At 36.3% G+C, this 25007-nt stretch overlaps 1 protein-coding gene across 1 annotated transcript in view; it reads left to right on the forward strand.

Annotated features, from left to right (window-relative positions):
• SETX (senataxin) overlaps nucleotides 1-25007 on the forward strand; it is an 88209-nt gene that overhangs the window by 58488 nt on the left and 4714 nt on the right. The window contains 11 exon segments of the mRNA XM_043980822.1: nucleotides 5155-5311; nucleotides 5858-5959; nucleotides 6137-6252; nucleotides 6563-6634; nucleotides 9771-9920; nucleotides 10706-10813; nucleotides 12270-12457; nucleotides 12734-12826; nucleotides 18665-18829; nucleotides 22185-22283; nucleotides 23287-23377. Of these exon segments, the coding sequence (XP_043836757.1) occupies nucleotides 5155-5311; nucleotides 5858-5959; nucleotides 6137-6252; nucleotides 6563-6634; nucleotides 9771-9920; nucleotides 10706-10813; nucleotides 12270-12457; nucleotides 12734-12826; nucleotides 18665-18829; nucleotides 22185-22283; nucleotides 23287-23377 (1341 nt within the window).

The raw sequence follows: 25007 nt of genomic DNA on the forward strand, positions 1-25007 counted from the left end.
CCCTGGATTCAGGAGTACCTGAGTTCAAATCCGGCCTCAGACACTTGACACTAGCTGTGTGACCCTGGGAAGGTCACTTAACCCCCGTTGCCCCCAAAAAACAAAAAAAAAGTATATGGGGACGTGTAAGGTATGAGAAGACTCAAAGTGGGGGCAGCTCAGAGAATGCAAGTAGAAAACTGATGAGATAGTGCCATGGATAGAATGCTAGGCCTGAAATCAAGAACACCTGACTTCAAATTCTGCCTCAGACACTTGCTAGCTATGTGACCCTGGAAAGGTCACTTAACTTCTTCCTGCTTCGGTTTCTTTATCTGTAAAATGGAGATGATAATAGCACCTACCTCCTAGGATTGTAGGGAAGATAAAATGAAATTATATTTATGAAGCACTTTGTCAACTTCAAAGCACTATATAATGCTTCCTGATGATAATAATGATGTACTTAGCAATATTAAATTAACAAGCCAGGAAACTTTCCTCTTTCCATCTGCTTTAAAAGACCCATTAAAATGAACTCCAAAAGACTTTTCTAATTTTTTTTGCACTGAAATTTGTTTTTGTTCAATAATGTTGAAATAAACAGGCACATTTGTTATTCAGAGATTTTTCTTATAATGGGTCTGTGATGGAATTTACCCTGTAGCAGTCCTAATGACATTGCCTTAACCTCCAAATCTTCTCCTCTACTAAATTTCCTTATATGTATTGAGGTCACCACTATTCTAGCCTTTCAGGTTCATGACCTCATTGTAAAACTGAAACTACTCTCCTCAAAATTAACAAGTTAATTGGTAACTCTTTTTTGGGGGTGGGGGCGATGAGGGTTAAGTGACTTGCCCAGGGTCACACAGTTAGTGTCAAATGTCTGCTCCAGTGCCTTATCCATTGCACCACCTAGCTGCCCCCTCTAGTTTTTTCTTAAATAAAAGTATTTTATTATTTTCCAGTTACATGTAGAGATAGTTTTCAACATTTTTTTATAAGAGTTCAAATTTCAAATTTTTCTCCCTCCCACTCCCCTTCCACAAGACAGCAGGTCATCTGATATAGGTTATATATGTACAATAACATTAAACATATTTCTGCTTTAATCATGTTATAAGAGAAGAATCAGAGCAAAAAGGAAAAACCTCAAACAAGAAAAACAACAATAAAAAAAAACAATAGAAATAGTATGGTTCAATCAGCATCCATATTCCACAGTTCTTTTTTTTTTTTTCTGGATTTGGAGAACCTTTTCCATCATGAGTCCCTTTGGAACTTTCTTGTACCATTGTATTGGTGAGAAGAATCCAGTTTATCACAGTTGATCAACACATAATGTTGATGATACTATGTATAGTGTTCTTCTGGTTTTGCTCATCTCACTCATCAACAGTTTATGCAAGTCCTTCCAGGTTTCTCTGAGCTCCTCCTGCTCATCATTTCTTACAGCACAGTAGAATTCCATTACATTCATAAACCACAACTTGTTCAGCCATTCCCCAATTGATGGGCAGCCCCTCACTTTCCAATTCCTTGCCACCACAAAAAGAGCAGCTATAAATATTTTTGTACATGTGGGTCCTTCTCCCTTTTTTATGATCTCTTTGGGAAAAAGACCCCAAAGTGGTATTGCTGGGTCAAAGGGTATGCACAGCTTTATAGCCCTTTGGGGATAATTCCAAATTGCTCTCCAGAATGGTTGAATCACTTTACAGCTTCACCAGCAATGCATTAGTGTTCTAATTTTTCTATAACTTCTCCAACATTTTATTATTTTCCTTTTTTGTCATATTAGCCAATCTTATGGGTGTCAGGTGGTACCTCAGAGTTGTTTTAATTTGCGTTTCTCTAATCAATAGTAATTTAGAGTATTTTTTCATATGACAGTAGATAGCTTTGATTTCTTCATCAGAAAACTGCCTGTTCATATCCTTTGGCCATTTCTCTATTGGGGAATGACTTGGATTCTTATAAATTTGATTTAGTTTTCTATATATTTTAGAAATGAGGCCTTTATCAGAAGTACTGGCCATAAAATCGTTTTCCAGCTTTCTGCCTCCCTTCTTAATTTTGGATACATTGCTTCTGTTTGTACAAACCTTTTTAATTTAATGTAATCAAAATCATCCGTTTTGCATTTTATAATATTCTCTATCTCTTGCGGTCATAAACTGTTCTCCTTTCCAAAGATCTGAAAGGTCGACTATTCCTTCCTCTTCTAATTTACCTATGGTATCACCTTTTATGTCTAAATCATGTACCCATTTTGACCTTATTTTAGTATAAGGTGTAAGATGTGGGTCTATGCCTAATTTCTGCCATACTATCTTGCAGTTTTTGTCAAATACTGAGTTCCTATCCCAGAAGCCAGAATCTTTGGGTTTATCAAACAGTACATTACTAAAGTCATTTATTACCGTGTCTCCTGTCCCTAGCCTATTCTATTGATCCTCCACTCTGTTTCTTAGCCAGTACCAAATAGTTTTTTTGTTTTGTTTTTGTGGGGCAGTGGGGGTTAAGTGACTTGCCCAGGGTCACACAGCTAGTAAGTGTAAAGTGTCTGAGGCCAGATTTGAACTCAGGTACTCCTGAATCCAGGGCCAGTGCTTTATCCACTGCGCCACCTAGCTGCCCCCAGTACCAAATAGTTTTGACTTTTTTTTTTTTCTTTTTTGCGGGCAATGGGGGTTAAGTGACTTGCCCAGGGTCACACAGCTAGTAAGTGTCAAATGTCTGAGGCCGGATTTGAACCCAGGTACTCCTGACTCCAGGGCCGGTGCTCTATCCACTGTGCCACCTAGCCCCCCCTCTATTTGACTTTTAAAGTCCTTCACAACTAGGCCTTATTCTTTTCAGTCTTGTTATACATTACTTCCTTTCCTGCACTCTCTGGTCTACCCAAAGTGGCTGCCTTTCTGTTTTTTTACGCATGACACGTCATCCCCTATCTTCAGGACTTTACTTTGCATTGACCATTTCCCATGTTTGAATGTAATTTCTTCTTCTTCTTCTTCTTCTTTTGAAATGTAATTTCTTCTTATGTTTGATTCATAGAATTCCTCCCTTCTTTTAAGATACAGTTCAGGCATTACCTTCTATAACCTTTTTTGTTCCCCCAGTAAGTAATGCTCTCCCTTCTTATGTTGAATTAACTGCCTTATGGTCAGGGTTAGGGTCACTGAGTGTCTTGTGTCTGAGGCTGGATTTGGGCTCTAGTCTTCCTTGGTCCAGGGCGGGTCCACTGTGTCACAGCTGCCCCATGATGATATCTTTAGGGTAAAATTGAGCAGGGAGAGGATTGCACTGGGGAAGGGGGAAGGGAAGAGGTAGAATGGGATGAAATTTCACATGAAAGAAGCAGGAAAGGGCTTATGGAGTAGGGGGAGAGATGGGGGAGGAATGGGGCAGTGAATGAGCCTTACACTCATCAGAATTGGCTCAAAGACCTTACTCTCATCAGACTAGGTTTAAGGAGGGAATAACATACACACTCTTTTGGGTGGAGTATCTATAACCCTGCAGGAAATTAGTTGGGGAAGGGGATAAGGAGGGAGGGGTGAAAGAAGGTAGGGAAGAGTGGGGGAGGGAGCAGTCAGAAGCAAAACACTTTTGAGGAGGGATACGGTAAAAGAAAATAGAAAATAAAGTAAATATCACGGGAAGGGAATAGCTATGAAAAACTTTTGAAGCAGAGGCAAGGGTAATGTAAGATGATGATGATGATGGTGGTGATGATGATGATGATGATTGATGGATGAGATGATCGAAGGAAGATGAGGATTGATGATGAAGATGCAAATCAATTGATGATGGTGATTGATGATAATGATAAAACATACAGTACTTACTTTGTCAGGTATAAGGCACTATATAAATGTTATCTATTATAGTTGTTGCAATAATCAACTTCATGGGTTTATTGTAAAGAAATCTTTCTTTAAAGTATTATGTGGGGGGCGGATAGGTGGTGCAGTGGATAAAGCACCGGCCCTGGATTCAGGAGTACCTGAGTTCAAATCCAGCCTCAGACACTTGACACTTACTAGCTGTGTGACCCTGGGCAAGTCACTTAACCCCCACTGCCCTGCAAAAAACAAACAAACAAACAATAAAGTATTATGTGAATGTGGTTTACTATAAAAAAAAATGATGAGCAGGATGTTATCAGAAAGACCTGGAAGGACCTGCATGAGCTCATGCAAAGTGAATTGTACTGTATACAAAATAACAGCAATATTGTGAGATGATCTGCTGTGAATGACTTGGTTATTTTCAGCAACGCAGTGATCTAAGACAACTCCGAAGGTCTTATGAAAAACATGCAGTCCATCTACAGAGAGATAACTGATACTATCTGAATACAGATTGAAGCATAATTTTTTGTTAGTTCCTTTATCTGAAGTTTTGTTTTTGTCTGTTTTCTTTCACAACCTAGCTAATGTGGAAATATTTTGCATGACTGCTTATGTATAGCTTATATTGAATTGCTTGAGTTCTTGGGGGTGGGTGGGGAGGGAGAGAGGAAGAGAATTTGGAACACAAAGTTTTAAAAAAAAATTGATGTCAAAATTTGTATTTTACATGTAATTTGGGAAAAATAAAATTCTAAATGTATTAACTACCTTATATTTATATACTTAGATATTTACATATTGTCTCCCTTGAGAAAATTTAAACTCTTTGAGAGGAGATTGTTTCATTCCTTTGTAACCTCAGCATCTAACACATATAGTAGTCATTTAATTAATACTTATTGGATGATTGCTTAAAACTTCTAACATCAAGAAGAAAAATTTTCTATCAAGTCCTCAGCCCCTCTTTGCACTTTTAAAAGATATTGTATAATGATTTTTCTAGACTGCAAATTTTATGAGGGCAGGAACTGTGTTTTTTCTGCCCAATATAGTTTTTGTACACAGCAATGCCACAATAAATATTTGTTGATGAATGAGTAAAAAAATGAATTATCTAGGGGTTTCTGTTTCAACTTATTATAAATAAATTAACTTATTATCTATAGAGTTGAAGCTGTCCAATATCAGACTGGAAAATTTTTTTGTTTGTGGCCTTTAAGTATGAAATGTTAAATATAGTTTGGACTTAAGATATAGCTTACACTTTACATTGCAAAGTAGAACTCATATCTTTTCTTTGGGAAATCTGTAGAAACCAAAGAAGGGAGATTCAGATGAAAATTTGAATGCCAAAATCAAACGAAATCGTGTTCTTGTATGTGCACCCTCTAATGCAGCTGTTGATGAACTTATGAAAAAAATCATCCTTGAATTTAAAGAAAAATGCCAAGACAAGAAGAATCCCTTGGGTATGGTAATTTTTTTATTTTAGTTATCTGTTGTAGGCACTTTTGAAGGAGAAATTTTATATTTTGTGATTTTCTGTCACACATAAGTGATTTTCTTCAAATTTTCAACTGATAGCCAAGGACGGTAACATAAGAGGCTTTCAGAGGAAACCAACCTAGAAGCAAAACTTGTTGCAAATAATATTTATCCACACTCTGATAGTTGAAATTTGATGATGTGAGACGGCAAGATAGCAATTAGAAGGCATAAATCTAAGTTAGGAAGTTAACTCTGAATAATTGAGATTGACAGTTTAGTTTATTTTGGCAGATTGAATGGGTTATCCGATATGAATAAAAATAATTTTACAAACCAAACTCCCTATATGTTAAATATTCATAATTTTCCAAAGTATTCAATCTGAGAATCTAAAAAATCATACTTTCTTTTAATTCTTATTAAAGAAGGGTAGATATTTTACTGTCAAAGATAGAGGTGGGGAGAGGAGTGGAAGGATTAGTCAACAATTTTCTTCATTGATGATCCTGTGCAATTTTTATATACAGGAAATTGTGGAGATATAAATTTAGTGCGACTGGGCCCAGAAAAATCTATTAATAATGAAGTCTTAAAATTCAGCTTGGATAGCCAAGTTAACCACAGAATGAGTAAGTATGATCCTATGCTTATATGACTTTCCCCACTTATTTTATTATACTCTGTATGATTTGGACATGAAATATAATTAGCACTCTCTTGGAACTTTGAAGTTACCAGTTAGATTTTTTTTTGGATTATGCTATTTAAGCTGTATTAATTGTCTATTTTTTTCTTTACCATTTTAGAAAAGGACTTGCCCAGTCATGTTCAAGAGATGCATGAGAGAAAAGAACATCTGGATATTAAATTAGACAAGCTTTCTCGCCAGCGGGCTTTGGATCGATGTGAAAAGGGGCAGAAGGTAAGATGCGATCTTAACTATACATCAGATAAGCAGAAGCTGATTAAGGATTGGCATTTCAGATGCTCAAAAAATAAAGTGTTGGGTCTCCAGTAGAGAGTACTGGCTCAATTCAGTTCATATCGAATTAACTTTGTTGAATGAGTAGAACTGTATTACTAAAGAGTGGTTTAGGTTAATAGTGATTCTGATGTGTTTCCCACAGGATAAACTGACTTAAAGTTTAAAATCTGCAGGAAAAAAAAATCACAAATCCTTATCTCTGGTAATCCTGAGCTTTAACAGCGTGGTTGTTATTTCTGTTTTTCAGAGATCAAATTTAGATGAGGAAATTGCCCGAATTTCCAAAGAAAGGCAGCAGCTTGCTTCTAAAATTAAAGAGGTAAAGGATACTTTTATATATAAGAATTATAACCAATTTTTATCTTCTCCGTAATCTATAAATGACTTTATCATTTCCCAACTAACAACTCTAACAAAAGTTAATAAATATTCTCTTTCTTCTTTGCTCTAGGTCCCTAAACTCCTTTGTTAAGTGGACTTTGGGATCTTTTTAATTCCAAAAGAAACAGTATTGGCCAGAATGCTTATCAGTGAAAGGAGTGTTAGTGAAATAAATAAAATTAATATAAACATTGTAAATAATTTGAAATTTGTGGTTTGATGTATGGTCTTTTTAAATTTTGAGTTTTTATTTGAATGCTTTTGTTGATGGTTATAATTTAGAATTTTTAAAAAATAGAACAACGTGTGGGTTTTTTTTTTAGCAGTTCACATATTTTGAGACAGGTAAACAGGAATAAAGAAATAGAAAAGAACAAAAAGGAGGATACGTCTAGCTTTACTATTAGCATGCACTATTATCTGATTGCATGAATGCTTCTGTTGATATTATGGAATTTTCTATTTTTCTTTGGCAATAATAGTATTAGAGACTTAAGTCTGACAAAAATTATATAGCAGAGATTCTCTGTATAAGTCTGTTAAGAGAAAGGTTCATGTCATAAGACAGTTGTAAATAAATGCAAAAGAGGATTGTATACATTTATCATAATATTGGGGATTGAAGAGTGAATTTTCCTTTAGTACACTCACACTTTTGCACATATTCCTGGCATTTGCAGGTGGGCAAGATAAATGATATTCTAGTTTAGCTCAGATTTTCAGTCTATGTTTATATTTTAATGTAATCGAAACAGATGAATTCCTTTAACATTCAATATACTGAGCCCTAGGCACTGGGGCTATAAAGACAAAATAAAAGTTTTTCTTTCTAAGGAGCTTACATTCTCTTGAGAGTGAACAGCATATACAGAGATAAATAACCATAAACATAACATACACACATACACATACACAAAGTAAATATAGATTAATATAAAGATCAATTAATTCAGCCTCTTCACTTTAAAATTCTTCTTATACTGAACTTGACGAACTTGAACATTTTAACGTTAAAAAAAAAAGAAAATGAAGATTGCTTATGAGATCGAGAATCTATTTTTGGCAGCTTATTTTTTTTTAAAGTACATAACAAATTTAACAGGATAGTTCCGACACTGCTTTGTTTGTCTGTATCTCCTGAATTTCCTTCTGGTTTTTTTTTCTGTATATTTTCAAAATTCAACCCCCTCATTTTACAGAGGAGGAAACTGAAATCCACAGAATTGAGTTGACTAAAGGTCACAGGAGTAGTAAAGAGAGCTGGAATGGGAACACACATTTCATTCCAAAACCAGTGTTTTTTTCCACTGTATCATAATGTCATTTTGTTCATATCTTTGAGCTTTATTTTCCTCATCTGTAAAATGGAAATAAAATTGTTCTTAATTCACCAGGTTATTATAAAGAAAGAACATTGCTATATTGTGTAAGCTATTATTATTAATTGAAGGACTAGGGATAACAGAAAAATTATCTAACTCTGGCCCCCTCAAATACAGCTATTTGTACACAAAACATTTAAAATGTAAAAGCAAGAAACTAAGAGGAGGCTAAGTGAGGTAGCTTAATGTGAGCCAACTACACAAGCAATTGTATACCAAACTTAAGAAAGTATACATATATGATCAATGGATTGCTAATTGTTACTTCACTTGTGCTTCTAAATTCCTGAGATTATATGTAATATTTTAACATATACCACTTATTTTAGTTGAATATTATCTACTATTTAACTGAATGGATTACAGTGGAGCCTGTTTCTGTTGTATTAACTTGAGTACTGGATATACCTTGCATCACCTTGCTTATGAAGATCATTTTGATTTGACTAGAGTGCTCTTTTGGAATACGCACATGTGGTATAATTTTTGGATTAGTATGACCTATGTGGATTGTTGTTTCATTTTAGTTTTTCAGTGGCAGGTCAATTCAACAAACCTTTATTAAATGCCTATAATTTACAAGACATTGTGTTTAGCTCCAGGAATAAAGAGACAACAAAACAGTGCCTATCTTCAAGAAATGTACATTCTGCTCAGATGATATAGAATATTCACAGATAAATATGAGATAATTTTAGGAGGGGCAGAGTACATACATCAGAGGGTTTAGGAAAGACTTTATGTAGAGGAGGCGCTTAAGTTGAGCCTTTAAGAAGGCAAGGGATTTAAAGGTGGAAGGGACAAAAGAATGCATTCCATATGAGAAGACAGTCCATTTGAAGAACCTCTGATATGTTTAGGCTGAATCTCTGATAAAAAAGGTTCTGAGAGGCAACATGACATCATGGTTAGATAGGTGGTATTACAAAGAGGAAGATCCAGGTTCAAGTACCACATCTGACATTCACTATCTATATGACCTTGGTCAAGCCCCCTAACCTCTCAGTGACCCAGGCAACTTTTTAAGACTACAAATTACACTACATTTGCTAATATATTTTGGTCAAGGGAGTTCCAAAAGCAAGATGATAATTACACTGATAAAATTCCAGGTCCATTCTAGAAAAAAGAAAGAGGGCTTTTCAATTTGAACATTACAAATAAGATCCGTTGTTAAACATCACCCTTACTCCCCTGGTTCTATTTTTATCTTATGATTTATTGAATTATATATAGACAGATCAAAATTGTATACCATTTTTTAATAAGCAGAATGTTTACAAAGCTTTGCAGTGTACTTGATCTTTAAGATTTTAATCAAAACATTTTACAAATAAAAATAAGAGTTAAGCTGATATAAAAATTTACAAATTAAAACTTAGTCCTAAACAAATTTTATTCAGGTTCTTTTCATCACGAATAGATAAAATTTTTAATCTCTGGTGATTCTGACAGAATTTACTCTGAATCAAGACACAAACAATGATCCCTTAGTCTGTATTGATCATGTTTGTACTGTATTCTTTCTGGTGATTTGTGATACTTTTGATTATCTCTGCTACTTTCAAGATTTGGAGTTAGGATTGAACTAGTTATTGGTCAAAATTGCTGTTTCATCGTGCAGAACAGATATATCTGAATACAAGAATTAATTGTAACTTTATGTTAAGTCATCTTTCATTATGCTCCTAGGTTCGAGGACGCCCACAGGAAACTCAGAGTACCATTATCCTGGAGTCACATATCATCTGCTGTACACTGAGCACAAGTGGTGGTTTGCTGCTGGAGTCTGCTTTTCGTAGGCAAGGATGTATCCCCTTCAGTTGTGTCATTGTTGATGAGGTTAGTGAAGCCAGTAAGGACTGTACAACTATAACTGCCTTAGTGTCATGATCAGTAAAACAGGAAAGAGATTTGCTGAAATGTGGCTAAAATATGTTTTTTATCAGTAGTATTTTCCTGCTTTTATATGTATGCTATTTTTGTGCAGGAAGATGAAAATAGTGATTGTCAGGTCCCATCCTTTGAATCATTTTCCCAATAATTGGGATGAATTTGTGCGGACCTTCCCACAATTTTTTGTCTGTCCCCTGTTGTGATCAACAACATATATTTGCATGCTGATTGGCTAGGGTTGATGTAGTCATGGAACAAAAAAACCCTGCTTCATGAAGGGATCATTGCTTTAGTGTCCTGAGTGAACCAGACTAAAAGATTTCTTTCTACTCTACTCCATGCCTCTTTTGATATTTTCCCATGCTCTGTGTCTGCTTAATAGTTCCCAGGGTAAGGATGGTTTGTGAAAGCTTTTCAGTTCTGTCCAAATAACCTCCAAGTCTCTAACCTGTATGTAAGCTGTCTTATTTTTTTAAATATAGTAGCTCTTACAGGTTTGTGGTACCTTCAACATGGTAAGTACTTAAATATTTGTTGATTCGAATTGAATTGTAGTAGTAATAGTAGTACTTAGACTAGAGAATCATTTCAGCCCAGAAAATCCTTGTTTTGTTATATATTTGGAGGAGAAGTGTGAAACTTCAGAATTCTTAGAAATTTTAAAACTACAAATAAGTAAACTTGGAGAAACACTGATTAAAAAACATTCTTCCCTCTTGGTTGTTATCAAGGCTGGGCAGTCTTGTGAGGTTGAAACACTTACTCCATTTATCCATCGTTGCAACAAACTTATTTTGGTTGGAGATCCTAAACAGCTCCCTCCAACAGTCATTTCTGTGGTAAGTATTTCTATAGCCATTTGTTTGTTAACTTAAAACAGGGTTTTAAAAATTGCTTTGTGATAAATCTTGTAGTTATAACTGAATATTTTTCAAAGCACTAATCTCTGGGGGCGAGGAGAGGTGTGGAAGTGATTGGCTTCTCATAAAGAGAAGCAGTGTTTGAAAAGATTGGTTTGATTAATGCATCTTAATTAGCTTAAAAAGTTGATTTTAATGTGCTTTTTGTTTTAACATCTTTAAATATGAATTTTGATAACTGCCAGCTTTATATGCTTTATTAGTACCAGGGAAATGAATGGTTGAAAATAGCCTTTTTTTCCCTATATCGCAAATTTCTTTTGAAAACTGATGTTGTGGAGTTTTAAGACTTTATCTCTGGGGCAGCTAGGTGGCACAGTGGATGGAGCACCGGCCCTGAATTCAGGAGGACCTGAGTTCAAATCCGACCTCAGACACTTGACAACTTACTAACTGTGTGACCCTGGGCAAGTCACTTAATCCCAATTGCCTCAAATAAAATAAAAAATAAGAATTTATCTCTGATTTATTTTTAGTAGTTGAATTTTAAAGAAATATGCCAAGGTTTTAAAGCAAAAAAAAAAGTTATATTGAATTGTTTTGAGACCATTTGTCTAACTTAGATATCTGTGTTCGGCAGCATACCAAGAAAGCAATTTTCTGTCCTTGTAAGAAATTTGCCTCTCTTCCTTTCCTTCTTTTAAAAGTAAGGGGGGGGGGGAGGCAAAGATTGGCAGCATTCACTTTGTGCACAATTAGATTAATCTGCTGTACCTGCTTCTCCCTCCAGAGCAGAATGAAGTTCAGATCCTGATTCCATATTCTGGAATCAGATATCATATGATTCCCCAGATGAGCTAAGAAGTCAGTTTCTCTGAGATTGATTGTAACTACAAACAGTGGTAACTGTAAGATTAGTTTTTAGTATGGGTAATTTGTTTAGTCATTAGTATAAATAATTTGTATTTCCAAATGGGACTTTCGGTTCACATAATTCCAAATTGTAGAAAGTAGTCATCCTGTTTTGCCTATAGATGTTATTATGGTTTTATAGTTTTGGTTGTGGATTTTCTCTTCATATTCATGTGTGTCTCAGATTGAGAGTAAAATATATTGGCATTTCAGCAGTATATACCCGTTTTATAGAGAAGCAGCCCAGAAATGTGCTTGTTGACTAGGGGATGCCTGTTAAGTGTAAGTATTACAGTGTCTGAGATTTTAAAAATTACATTTTCTGCCTGGTTTTGGCTTACCACAGATTTGGGAGAGTTTGTGATCTTTTAGTGCCTAGAATCATGCTGTTCATTCAATGTTCCATAAGTATCTAAAACTTAGCATGTCAAAAACTCATTTTAGATTCCCAATAAATATTTTTGATGCTATAGTGAAGAAATATAAACTAATTCTAATGAATTGCTTCTTTTCTCCCTGGCAGAAAGCACAGGAGTATGGCTATGACCAGTCAATGATGGCTCGATTATACAGACACCTGGAAGAACAGGTGAAACAGAGTGTGATCAGTAGATCACCTGTTTTGCAGCTGACAGTTCAATACAGGATGCATCCTGATATATGTCTCTTCCCATCCAGTTACATTTATAACAGAACTTTGAAAACAAACAGGTTAGTTCAGTTTGTTAGTGGTTGATGTATTTTATTTGTGAGTTTAGATGCTTTGAAATGGGTTAGTACATTTCAAGTATTCCACTCACACTTCTTTACTGTTTCAGGCTATTGTGAAATTCATAAATTATAACAGTTATCTGCTTTGATATTCTGAGCACTGTGGTGGAACATATGGAGGGTGGTTTTTAACCTCTGCATATCGTACATTTGTAGGAGAAAATCAGTCCCCTAAAATCTGTTTTTATAAATGCTAATCATTGATAATACTCATAGATTGACTGAAGAGAGCCGATGTACATCAGATTGGCCGTTCCAGCCTTACCTTGTGTTTGATGTAGGAGATGGTTCAGAGAGACGGGAAAATGAGTAAGTCCTTTTCTTAATCCTCTGGTTCAGAATGTGCCTTGGAATATTTTTTTGCTTCAAATTTGATCATATTAAAAATGCCTCCCACAAATGGCAAGCATCATGCTGAGACACAATGGGCTTTGAACTATCATTGTTGATAGCTTCTCCATTTTAACCAGCATCCCATATGTAACTTCCCCTTCAACTGTTCTCCTTAACTTTAACTGTCCTTTTAATTGGAATTATTTGCTTAGTTCATGTTTAGCGCCTGTTGTTAGAAGATTTTCCTGAGGCCCAATAACAGCAGGAGTGTTATAACAAGTAAAGTACAGGAAGAAGAGGTAGAAAATTCTTTTGTTCTGCCAGAATCCAAGTAGGAATTCCTTCCTCAGATGTTTTTTCATCTTTTGAGGACCCTATATCTGTGATGCTTTGTAGATAAACCTAGGTGCACAACTTTAATAGATCCATTCTTGCTAATAAAGCTTGAAGACTTTATACCTGTTCCCTTCAAAATGTATCCCAAATTTTTGTGGTGAAATAATGGGATTTAGCAGGTACTCAAAGACCCACCTGGAGATTAATCTATACTGACTGAATCAAGTGAGAGTGATTGACTGCTGATTAAGCCTACTTCAAGTTAATTGGATTGTAATCACACCTGGCTATCCCTTAAGAAGGTATTGTTCTCAGAAACTAGACTGTGAACTCAACTTGAGAACACCTTCAAAGCCAATTTTCTTCTTTTCCCTTCTTGACCTCTGTACAGCATTTAACACTGTCAGCTACTTTTTACTTTTGGATACTCTGTCCTTCCTGGGTTTTTGTGTTGTTGTTCTTTTGTGATTTTTCTTCTCCTTGTCTGACAGACCCTTCAGTTTCTTTTGCAAGATCATTATGCATACCCCCCTGCCTTGCTGTGAGTGTTACCCCTAGGGCTTTGTCCTGGTCTCCCTCCTCTGTTTTCTCTCAGGGAGCTTGTTAGCTCTTATGGGCTCAACTGTCATCCCTCTGCAGATGAATCCCAAACCTATTTATCTTGTTCTCCTCTCATGTCTCATAGGTGTCTAACGAAATATGTCCAGAACTCATTATGTTTTTCCCTAAACCCATTCCTCCTCTTAACTTTTCTATTTTCTCTTTGTATATGATCATTTGACAAGTTTTGTGGATTTTGCCTTTTCTGTCTCTTGCCTATCCATCCCTTTATCTCTACTCATGCCACAGCGAGCAGTGAGATGGTACAGTGGATAAAGCATTGACCCTGGAGTCAGGAGGACCCAAGTTCAAATCTCACCTCGCACTCATTAGCTATGTAAGCCTGGGCAAGTCGCTTAACCCCAGTTGCTTTGGTGCAGTAGATAAAGCATCGGCCCTGGATTCAGGAGGACCTGAGTTCAAATCCAGCCTCAGACACTTGACATTTACTAGCTGTGTGACCCTGGGCAAGTCACTTAACCCCCATTGCCTCACTAATAATAACAATAACAATAACAATAATATGTGGGGCCATCACCAGTAATCCTGATCTATATCTTGCCACTGTACCCAGATGTCTCTGGAGGAGAGAGTAAGGTTGGTGACCTTGCACAGCCTTCCCTTACTTAAAGCCAGTTCACTGCAAGTCATGACATCACCCCTAAGTCATGGTCCTATAAGAATGAAGGACAAAGAACAACCCTCATTGTCCTACCCTCCCTCCAGATAAATTTTTTAAAAAAGGTAATCTTATTAAAATTGAGGGAACACAGTCAGTGGGGGATGGAGCTAGTGGAAAAGATTAGATGCCCCCCAATTTTTTTTTTTGGGTGAGGCAATTGGGGTTAAGTAACTTGCCCAGGGTCATACAGCTAGTAAGTGTCAAGTGTCAGAGGCCAGATTTGAACTCAGGTCCTCCTGACTCCAGGGCTGGTGCTCAATCACTGCGCCACCTAGCTGCCCTGATGCCCCCAAATCTTAAAGGTGTTGGAGAACCCTAGGGAAGAATTTAAATGTAATAATACCTGTCCTTCAGGCAGCAGGGACTAAAGAAATCATGCTTAAAGACCATTAGATTTGACAATTAAGAGATTATTTGTAGCTCAAAAGAATATTTAGGAGTCTAGAATAAGGAGATAAGTTAAGAGACTAGAAAGGTAGTGGTGTCCTCTGGGAAAATAGGGAAGTTCAGAAGAGGTATGAGCCTTTGGTGAAAAATAATGTAATCACAGGCTACCTCTGCTACAAGCACTTTCTCAGTGAATAGTGTAAGGGTGATGGGAAAGGTAGAGGGTGGAAAAAGGGAAAGGGAATGGGATTACTCACCTGCCATTGCCCCAGAGCATAAAGCCTGCCACAATGGACCAACTATCCCTCATTCTTTAGACTTCACTCCCATGCCTCTCTGCTATGTCAGTCTACCCTGCAGGTCTCTTCTTCTATTGGTGAATTCTTTGAGCCTTCATTTTTTTTTCTTTTTCTTTCTTAATTATTTATTTATTTAAAGTTTGGAGTTCCAATTTCTATCCCTCTCTCACTGAGCCTCCATTTTTAAGAAGGGTCCAGACCAGCAATGCTTTACTCTCTGTGCTCTGCACCAGGCTTTATCAACTTCCACCCTTTGGCCTTACAATCCCATCTCTCATTGATAGCTTCTTTCCTGAACCTCCATTTGGGAGAATAATCCTGACCAATCATCCCTCATTCTCTGAACTTCACCACCATGTTCCCAAAGGTATCTCCTTTCCCCTGCCAAATAGAGATCTTTCCACATAAGACTGTAAGCTTCTTGAGGACCAGTACTGTGTTTTTGTTTTGGGGTTTTGTGTGTGTGTGTGTGTGTTTTGTTTTTTTCTTTTCTTTTTTATAGTTGTATTGCTGGTCTTTACTTCGGTGCTTGGTACATAGTATACACTTGTTGACTAACTAGGAGGGAACATTATCCTATTAGTCATTTATATAACACTTTAAGATTTGCAAAGTGCTTTACAAACGTCATTTCATTTGACCCTCAAAACAACTCTGGGAAGTAGGTTCTATTATTACTACCATTTTACAGAGGAGGAAATTTGAGACAGAAGTTAAGTGACTAGCAGCTTGTTAGTATCTGAGACTGGATATGAATTCCAGTCTTCCTAACTCCAAGTCCAGTGCTCTATCTCCTGTACCATTTAGGTATCCTATAGTTTTCCTCATTAAAATATGTTAGTTCTAAAAGATTCTTCCCCCTTATCATAAAACATTTCCTCAGGTCTCTAGGATTCAGGACATCATCACCCTGTGCATAGGGATATGGGTGTAGTGTCCCACTTGAGTTAGTATAAGGGTTGTTTTGGTATTGTCTGGGAAACCTCAACTAATAAAGATCATATACTTCAATGGAATAGAAAACATGGTCCTTAACAAACAAAATCCCAAGATTCAGATGCCTTTACCATAAGCCCAGTTACTTATATATGTATTTATACTTTCTCTCTGAGAAAAAATGACATTCAACAGATTCATTCAAGACTTAGCATGTAGTGAGTCAATTTTGTTATTGATTTGCATCTTTGTCTTGATCTTTATGACTGAACAAAAACTTGCCATTTGTTTAATTATTTCTGCTTATCTTTTTCTTCTTTACGATCCTACATTCATCACTATGTCTACAGTTATTTCCAGTTCCAAGGCTATATTCCCAAGTTTTATTTTAATGTCCTTAAGGAAAGCCGATGAAAGTTTTTTTTTTTAAGTGAGGCAATTGGGGTTAAGTGACTTGCCCAGGGTCACACAGCTAGTAAGTGTTGTGTCTGAGACCAAATTTGAACTCAGGTACTCCTGACTCTAGGGCCGGTGCTCTATCCACTGTACCACCTAGCTGCCCCCCAATGAAACTTTTTAAAAGCATTTCTTTCCTAAAAACAATCTCAAGTCAGATAAGTCACCATTGATTTAACTGATTATTAGGAGTTCTTGTGACTCAAGTTTAATTCAGCAAACATTTTTTTAAGTACCTACTATTTTCTTTGCAATTCACTGTGTTAAGCAATGGAGATGGAAATTAAAAACAGAAAAGAGACCCAGGGGCAGCTAGGTGGTGCATGGGTAGAGCACTGGCCCTGGATTCAGGAGGACCTGAGTTCAAATCTGGTCTCAGACACTTAACATATACTAGTTGTGTGGCTCTGGGCAAGTCACTTAACCCAATTGCCTTACCAAAAAAAACCCCACAACAACGAAAAGAGACCCCACCTTCAAGGAGCTCATATTATATATATCATGTCCTCTTCTGGCTTTCCTTTTAATTCCTATCATTCTAGAATACAGGTAAACCTGATGTTATAGAGCCATAGTCTTAAATATAGGTAGAACCTCTCCTCATATTATCTATAACCATACCTGAGTAAACAAATTTTATTTTGGCCAGGACATGTTTTATATATTTTTTTTTAGTCATGTACCTAAGTAGTTAAATGATTTCTGTTCAGTAGACCTTTTTTGAGGACCCATAAGTTTCTTTCTAACTTGTGTACAAGGTATTGTAAAGGCTAAATTCTAGCTGTGTTGTCTAAAATCTAATGATTGGTTGCCTTAAATTAGAAGCTTTAGCAAGAGTTTAGCCTTTTAAGTATTTATTAAAGTGCATTAGAAGTTAGTGAAGAGACAGAGAGAGAGGGGGTAAAAAAGCAAAACTTCATCTCACTATGTAAGAGAGCCAGCCTCAGACCTCCCACCACGCCACCGTCTGGAACTGAAAAGCCCTCACTCCTCGAAGAATCCTCCTGTGAAACAGGAACAGAGCCATTCACTCACACACACACAACACACACACACACACACACACACACACGGCTCCAAGCTAATTGGCTGGTAACACTGATTGACAGGACCCACGGGGCAAACACTCCCTGACGCCCATCTGCCCTTCGAAACCCCAGGAAAAGGTCACTTCCAGACACTAAAGTCATGTGCTTTCTTTTCAGGCCAGAGCTCACAATGTCCCTTCCAGTAGGGGGTGTCATTCCATTTCTCACAGCATCAGGCTCTAAATGAGTCCTGAGGTACATAAGAAATGAAGATTTTTTTTTTTTTAATTTTTTAGTTTTTTTAGTGAGGCAATTGGGGTTAAGTGACTTGCCCAGGGTCCACAGCTAGTAAGTGTTAAGTGTCCTGAGGCTGGATTTGAACTCAGGTACTCCTGACTCCAGGGCCGGTTGCTCTATCCACTGCGCCATCTAGCTGCCCCAATTTTTTATTTTTTAAATTGTATTTTACTTCTCATTATTTTTTGAAGATCAAAATGACCAAATGAAATTATGTCCATTTTTTTTCTATATTATAGACAGATTGTGTCACTCAAAGAAGTTAGTATTGCTATTCTTTAATTGGCTAATAACTATTCCATTGCTAGGTAAATCTGATTCTGCTTATTGAACTTTTGTTTAGTATTTAATTTCCCCAATACAGATTGATTTTGTCTTTCATTACATTGTATTCTGTATAATGTTGCCTTGCTCATTTAGAACTTGTTGAGCCTTTAATGTCTATATTCGAAGCTTTTGATATAATTATATGCCCCACCTGTTAACTAAGTTAGCATTTATGGATCTTATTTTTGTATTTGAATCATGTAACATATCCTACCCTGGAACAGGTGTTATAAGCAGGAAACCTTCAAAGGGGAAGGTCCTTGGTTTTTATTTTGCATGTTAGATAACTCATAGTAAATCAGACTACTAGAATTAATGCTCAGCAATTGTGATTTTTATTAGGTAAGCATTTCAAACTCATTGAGATTCTGACTCCCAGAATATGAGTAATCATGTAAACTGTACTTAATCAGCAGCTAATGAATATCAGTGATTTTTCTGTGTTATTTTTTCTCATTTTATATAGTTCATATGTTAATGTCCAAGAAATAAAACTGGTAATGGAATTAATTAAGCTGATCAAAGACAGAAGAAAGGACATTACTATTCGTAATATCGGTATAATCACACATTACAAAGCACAAAAGATGATGATTCAACAGGAATTGGACAAAGAATTTGAAAGAAACAGGTAAAGGGGGCTTAAGGAGGCAGCAAATATACAATATTTCTTTTTGAGAAAAATGGCAAAAGAGAAGAATAAAGGGGAGGGCAAGGGAGAAAAAGCTTGACATTTTGAGAAGGGTAGGATAATGGGGGTTAAGTAGAGGACCGGGTTGTTTTTTTAGGATTTTAGAGAGCTGTGTATAGGCACAGGGAAGTGTAGAGGATAATTGATAGAGTGGTGTCCCATATGTAGTGAGAAATGAGTCAGAATCTTAGGTAGCTGGATTAATTTTGCTCAGGGAGATAAGAAACACTTGAGAGGCAAGAGTGAAGGAAGAGAGTTGGTTAAGTTCAGAGGACTTTTGAGGTGAAGAAAGAGCTTGAAGTAGGGATGGTTCATGTCACATGGCCTCCTTCATTTTTAAAATAATTCATAGGTGAAGTCATATGCTAAAACTCGGTGGGGCTGGGACTGGGGTGGGGCTGGATATCCTTAAGGCCTTGAGGATAGTGTAAAAGTTTTGGAATAGTAGTTGTGGAGAATATAATAGCTAGGAAAAAAATGAGGAATCCTATCCCACTCCTGAACTATTATTGGTGAATTCTCTTTATACATAGCAAAATTGAGTGAAAGCTACATCTGTATGAAATTTAAGGACTAATTTCAACATTAGTCTTTGTTAGAGAACTAATATATTGCTCAAAGTATCCTTAATTCGGTTTGTGGAGGTGAGATTCTTCCCTACCAGTGTCCTTTTTTGACTTCTATATTTACTTCTTTGAGCTTCAGCTTCTTCATGTATAAAAACTAGATCATGTTTTATACCACTTTCTATCTTGACAGGGTTGTGAGGATTAAATATTAAAATACAATGTGCAGAAGGGGAAGCTAGGTGGCTCAGTGGATAAAGCACCAGCCCTGGATTCAGGAGGACCTGAGTTCAAATCTGCCCTCAGACACTTGACACTTACTAGCTTTGTGACCTTGGGCAAGTCACTTAACCTCATTGACCCATTAATTTAAATTAAATTTAATTTAAAAAAAAAAGAATTATAAAAAAAATAGAATGTGCAGCTCACTTTCAGCTACACAAAGATACCGACTATATAAACATAATACATATTTAATTATAAAATACTTAAATTTACAAGGCATTTTTAGTGCTTTACAATTTATTCACATATATACAACAATGTATTTACATGTATTGGTAAGTCAGTATGCAGTAGTAGTTAGAGGGGTGGCCTGGATTCATGTCTTATTTTTTCCATGTATTAGATGTGTGACCATGGGCAAGTCACTTCTCATTGCCCCCTGGCAGTGTTCTAAGACTATATGTTAAAGATGGAGTTGCCCTATCTCTGTCAGTAGAGAGAGTTTCTTCTATACTGGAATTCTTTACACTAGAGGACAGCTATTTCAGTAAAGGGCCAAATAGCAAATATTTTAGGTTTTGTAGTCCAGGAGGAAAACTGAAGGTATTATTAGAATACTGCTCACATTACAATAAGACAGAAAACAAATTTTCACTAATTTTTATTGATGAAATTCAAAATATAATAATACATTGTAATTTTTTTGGTAATACAGGTCTACCAAGGAGAAGAATGGAATTATTTTGTCAGGGGGGATAACATTTCTTTCTTTATGGGGGGAGCAGTGAGAGTTAAGTGACTTGCCCAAGGTGACACAGCTAGTGTCAATTATCAGAGGTTGGATTTGAACTCAGGTCCTCCTGAATCCAGGCCTGGTGCTTTAGGGAAGGTTCAAAGTTAATGTTCTCCATCAAAACTTTTTGCAAAATGTTCTTTTACTAATGCTGATCTGTAATGAAATTTTATGTATTTAATCTTTGAAAATGTCTTTTCACACCAAAGGGTACTGCCAAATACTGATATCAATCCATGAGTCCATGATTTTAATTGAGCTGAAAGGCTAATAGTCTTAAACAAATTATTTTCTCTGGACACGCTTATTTCACTACTGCAAATCAAATATAATTTAATTAACTCACCATTGGCGAAAGGCTTTCCTTACTTCATTAATAAGTAAACAACTTGGAACATACTTTGTTGCAGTTGCATTTTTATTTTTAATTTTTGTCAAGAAATTTTGCTAATAAAAAAGGAGGGGGGGCAGGTAGGTGGCGCAGTGGATAGAGCACTGGCCCTGAAGTCAGGAGGACCTGAGTTCAAATCTGGCCTCAGACACTTTACACTTAATAGCTGTGTGACCCTGAGCAAGTCACTTAATCCCAATTGCCTCACTTAAAAAAAAAATTGCTAATGACATATTCTGTTTCAAATTTTCTATGTTTTCTGACCATTGTTTTCCTCTGAGTTGGGAATATTGTGATGTATACTTAATCTGGTAATGTTGATATATTTTATATTATTTTAGCAAAGCTATGGCATCATTGTATAATAAACACAATGTTTTGCCATTTGATTTTTTCTTTTTTTTTTTTTTTTTTTGGTGAGGCAATTGGGGTTAAGTGACTTGCCCAGGGTCACACAGCTAGTGTGTAAAGTGTCTGAGGCTGGATTTGAACTCAGGTACTCCTGACTCCAGGGCCGGTGCTCTATCCACTGCACTACCTAGCTGCCCCCACCATTTGATTTTGTAACAAAATAATTCACATCCCACTGTGCCCTAAAAGCTTGATATTCCAAGTCCACTTTTCTCTTCTTGTTTTGATATGAGTGGTATGCACTGGAAGTAAAAAATAAATAAATAATGTCAATAATATGTGGACACTGCTAGAGCCTAGCTTCTTAAACTGTGGGTCGCAACCCTATATGGGGTAATTGAATATTTGGGTCATGAAAAAGTGGGCACAGTAAAAGGTTATGTATACCTACTTTATATACCTGGGGTCATATAAAAATTTCTTGGGTGAAAAGTTGTCACCAGTGGAAAAAGTTTAAGAAGGCTTGTTCTGGAGTTATAATAGCATCACTATGATGTGTACTGCATTGAGCAGCAGTTTGAAACATTGAGAGGTCCATATATATGGTCCTTGTCCTCAACTACACAAACTCTGCCATTGTGGTGCAAAAGCAACCAATATATAAACCAATGAGAATGACAAATGAGCAGGCCACATTTGTCAACCCCTATATCAAGGAAGTCAGAGGTCCAGAAAAAAACCAAAAATGTGTGTATTAGTTCATTTGAGTTTCACAACAGGCCTCAAGGTAGGTAGAGCAAGTCCTATTATTCCTATCTTACAGATAAGGGAAATGAGTCAGGGAGGTTAAGTGATTCATGCAGAGTTATAGAACTAGGACTAGAACCCCAGACTCCTAATACTGATTAAAGTACCTTTCCCTTATACACACAATTCTCCATAGTGAGATTTTTTTTTCTTCTTAAATAGACCAGGGGAAGTTGATACTGTGGATGCATTCCAGGGTCGTCAAAAGGATTGCATTATTGTTACATGTGTCAGAGCAAATGCTTCACAAGGCTCAATTGGGTATGTCTTCCTTTTCTCTTTTTATGTGCTTTGAAGGTCAGTCTTATTTATAGGCATTAGACTAACTTATTAAAAGTTTATCTGTCATTGTAGTAAAAAAGCCTTTCAATACTAAAAGTAATGTTTTTGTTTACCACTCTGAAACTTGTTATGAAAACTGAAAGCTTCCTATACAGTATCTGTATTTTTTTTCTTTTAAGAATTGGAATAGATCCACTGATAGTTCTTTCAACAGCTTTTATATTGACTCATTTTGCAATATGAATCAGTTCTTTGTTTTAGTAAATAAATTTAAGATAACTCAAAGTAGATTGAGTATATTTGCAGCAGGAACTGCTATTTCTGAGATATATGGTTGTTTCTTAGCATGCAGGTTTTTTCTCTTCTAGTTGCCACATCTAGTCAAGTTCGATAGCTGACTATTTATTATTAGTCCAGCTATTAAAGAGTCTAAGGACATAGCAGTGCTTTCTGTCATAACTAGGTGGTATTTCTAAGTCATCTTGAAGGTACTTGATCTAGGGTGGTCATGGGAAGCATGGATTTTCAACTGCTTCCTAATTTACCTTTTTAGGATTCATAGAAGATGATGGTAGAATACTGCTTTCCAGACACTTGTGTTATCTCCACAGCTCCCAAATTATCATTAAAGGGAGAAGAGATTTTAAATATATTGAAAAGGCATGCATGTGAATCATGTCTCATATGCAGTATGTCTAAGGCTCAGAATCTTCACTGGTGAAATGTAGTTTCTGGTCTCCTGATTGACTTGGACTTAAGATTGAATGGTGATAAGTGAATCACATTCAGAGTTGGCAAGCAGCAGTAAAAATCAGAAAATCACTGTTCTGGAGATATCTCTGATGTGACAGCAATGTAAAAAAGCAATTTGATCTTTATAGCAAAAGAGAATAAAAAATGCTAACTGTGTAGGCTGTTGTTGTTTAAACTAATAATAGTTTGCTTCTTTAGAAAGAACATTTAATTTTGTGTCATTTATTAGGTTTCTGGCAAGTTTGCAAAGACTGAATGTAACCATTACTAGAGCCAAGTATAGTCTGTTTATCCTTGGACATCTGAGGACATTATGGTAGGTACATTGTTTATCTTTTTTTCTTTTCCTTGCATCTCTGCCAGAATCCTATTGTATCTTATCTTGGGGTCCTGCTCAGTGATAGCTCTGTTCCAGATCTTTTTTTTCCTGTTAATATTAATAAGTTGACATTTCATTTTGTTCTGAAACAAGAAGTGGAATCCCATATTTTAGGTGTATAACCAAAGGGTGCTTCTCTGCTTTGGGAGTTCTATCTAGGTCCTTGTTGAGCTCCCCACAAAACTACCCATTTTTTCTCTCTCCTACCTGTTCCAACATACATGTTCTACTCTTGATTTTTCTAGCTTAGTCTAAGATATGGCAAAAAGGGTGGAAGTAGGGGAGAAAGGGGAAAGAAGTTAAGTGTGTCTTTGTTTTTTTCTTCCCTGTTTCATTATTATATCCTATTTTGGAAGTCTGTCCACTGGCTCTCCATTGGTGATGTTTTTCCTAGGTCGAGGTGGCAGTGGACAAATGGTAAACTTTTTTTTTTTGGTTGGGGCAGTGAGGGTTAAGTGACTTGCCCAGGGTCGCACTAGCTAGTAAAGTGTCAGTGTCTGAGGCCGGATTTGAACTCAGGTACTCCTGAATCCAGAGCTGGTGCTTTATCCACTGCGCCATCTAGCTGCCCCTGGTAAATTTTCTTTGACAGTGTTCTCCTTTCTAAATAATAGATGGCAGGAAGTTGCTTTCAGATAACTAAATCTCCTCATTTTCTTGTTATATAATTTATGAAAACTATTACAAATACATACATACATAAATATATATATATATACAAATCCATACATACATAAATATATATATACACACACACCACTTAGAAATATGCATGTAGGGGCAGCTAGGTGGCGACAGTGGATAGAGCACCGGCCCTGGATTCAGGAGGGACCTGAGTTCAAATCCGGCTCAGACCCTTGACTCTTATTAGCTGTGCGACTCTTGGGCAAATCACTTAACCCCGATTGCCTCACCAAAAAAAAAAAGAAGAAAGAAATATTGCATGTAATATATACCACATTGTAGGTATATATTAATGTACCCATCCTCATTTTCTTAAATAAAGTAGTCTAATTGAATTTGCAAAAGAAACAGTAAAATCTTGGGCTCTAGAATTTTTTTATTTCCACTAGAGGGCACCCCAAGTACCGTATTAAATTTTTAACTAAAAAAATTGTAGGATAGGATTTACAATTGATATTGAAATTGTAAATATTGTAAATCTAAAGAGACTTTAAATATCAGCTAGTTCAGTCACCTCATCTTACAGAGGAGGAAACTGAGGCCTAGAAAAAGGGAAGGAACTTACTCTGGTCATAGTGGGTAATGGAGTGAAGAAGATTTGAACTAGCTCCTTTCATTACAAATGCTCTGGCCATTTTTATTACTTAATTAGATTATGAATAAGAATTATCTTAACTTTTGGAAGTTAATGCTAAGAGTAATAGGGAACAAAGCATGAACTAATGCTTCCTCAATTGTAATCTGGATTTTTTGAACCTCAGTTTCAGGCTTTTTTAGGTTTAGATATTCCATTTCCCCATCAGGAAAATGATAAGAACAGAAATGGAGAGCCAAGATCAATAGTTATTCACAGAACTGTTCTGAAATTGTAGAATTGCATTACTTAA

The sequence above is a fragment of the Dromiciops gliroides genome, chromosome 2, assembly GCF_019393635.1.
Source record: "Dromiciops gliroides isolate mDroGli1 chromosome 2, mDroGli1.pri, whole genome shotgun sequence".
Classification (NCBI taxonomy): Eukaryota; Metazoa; Chordata; class Mammalia; order Microbiotheria; family Microbiotheriidae; genus Dromiciops; species Dromiciops gliroides.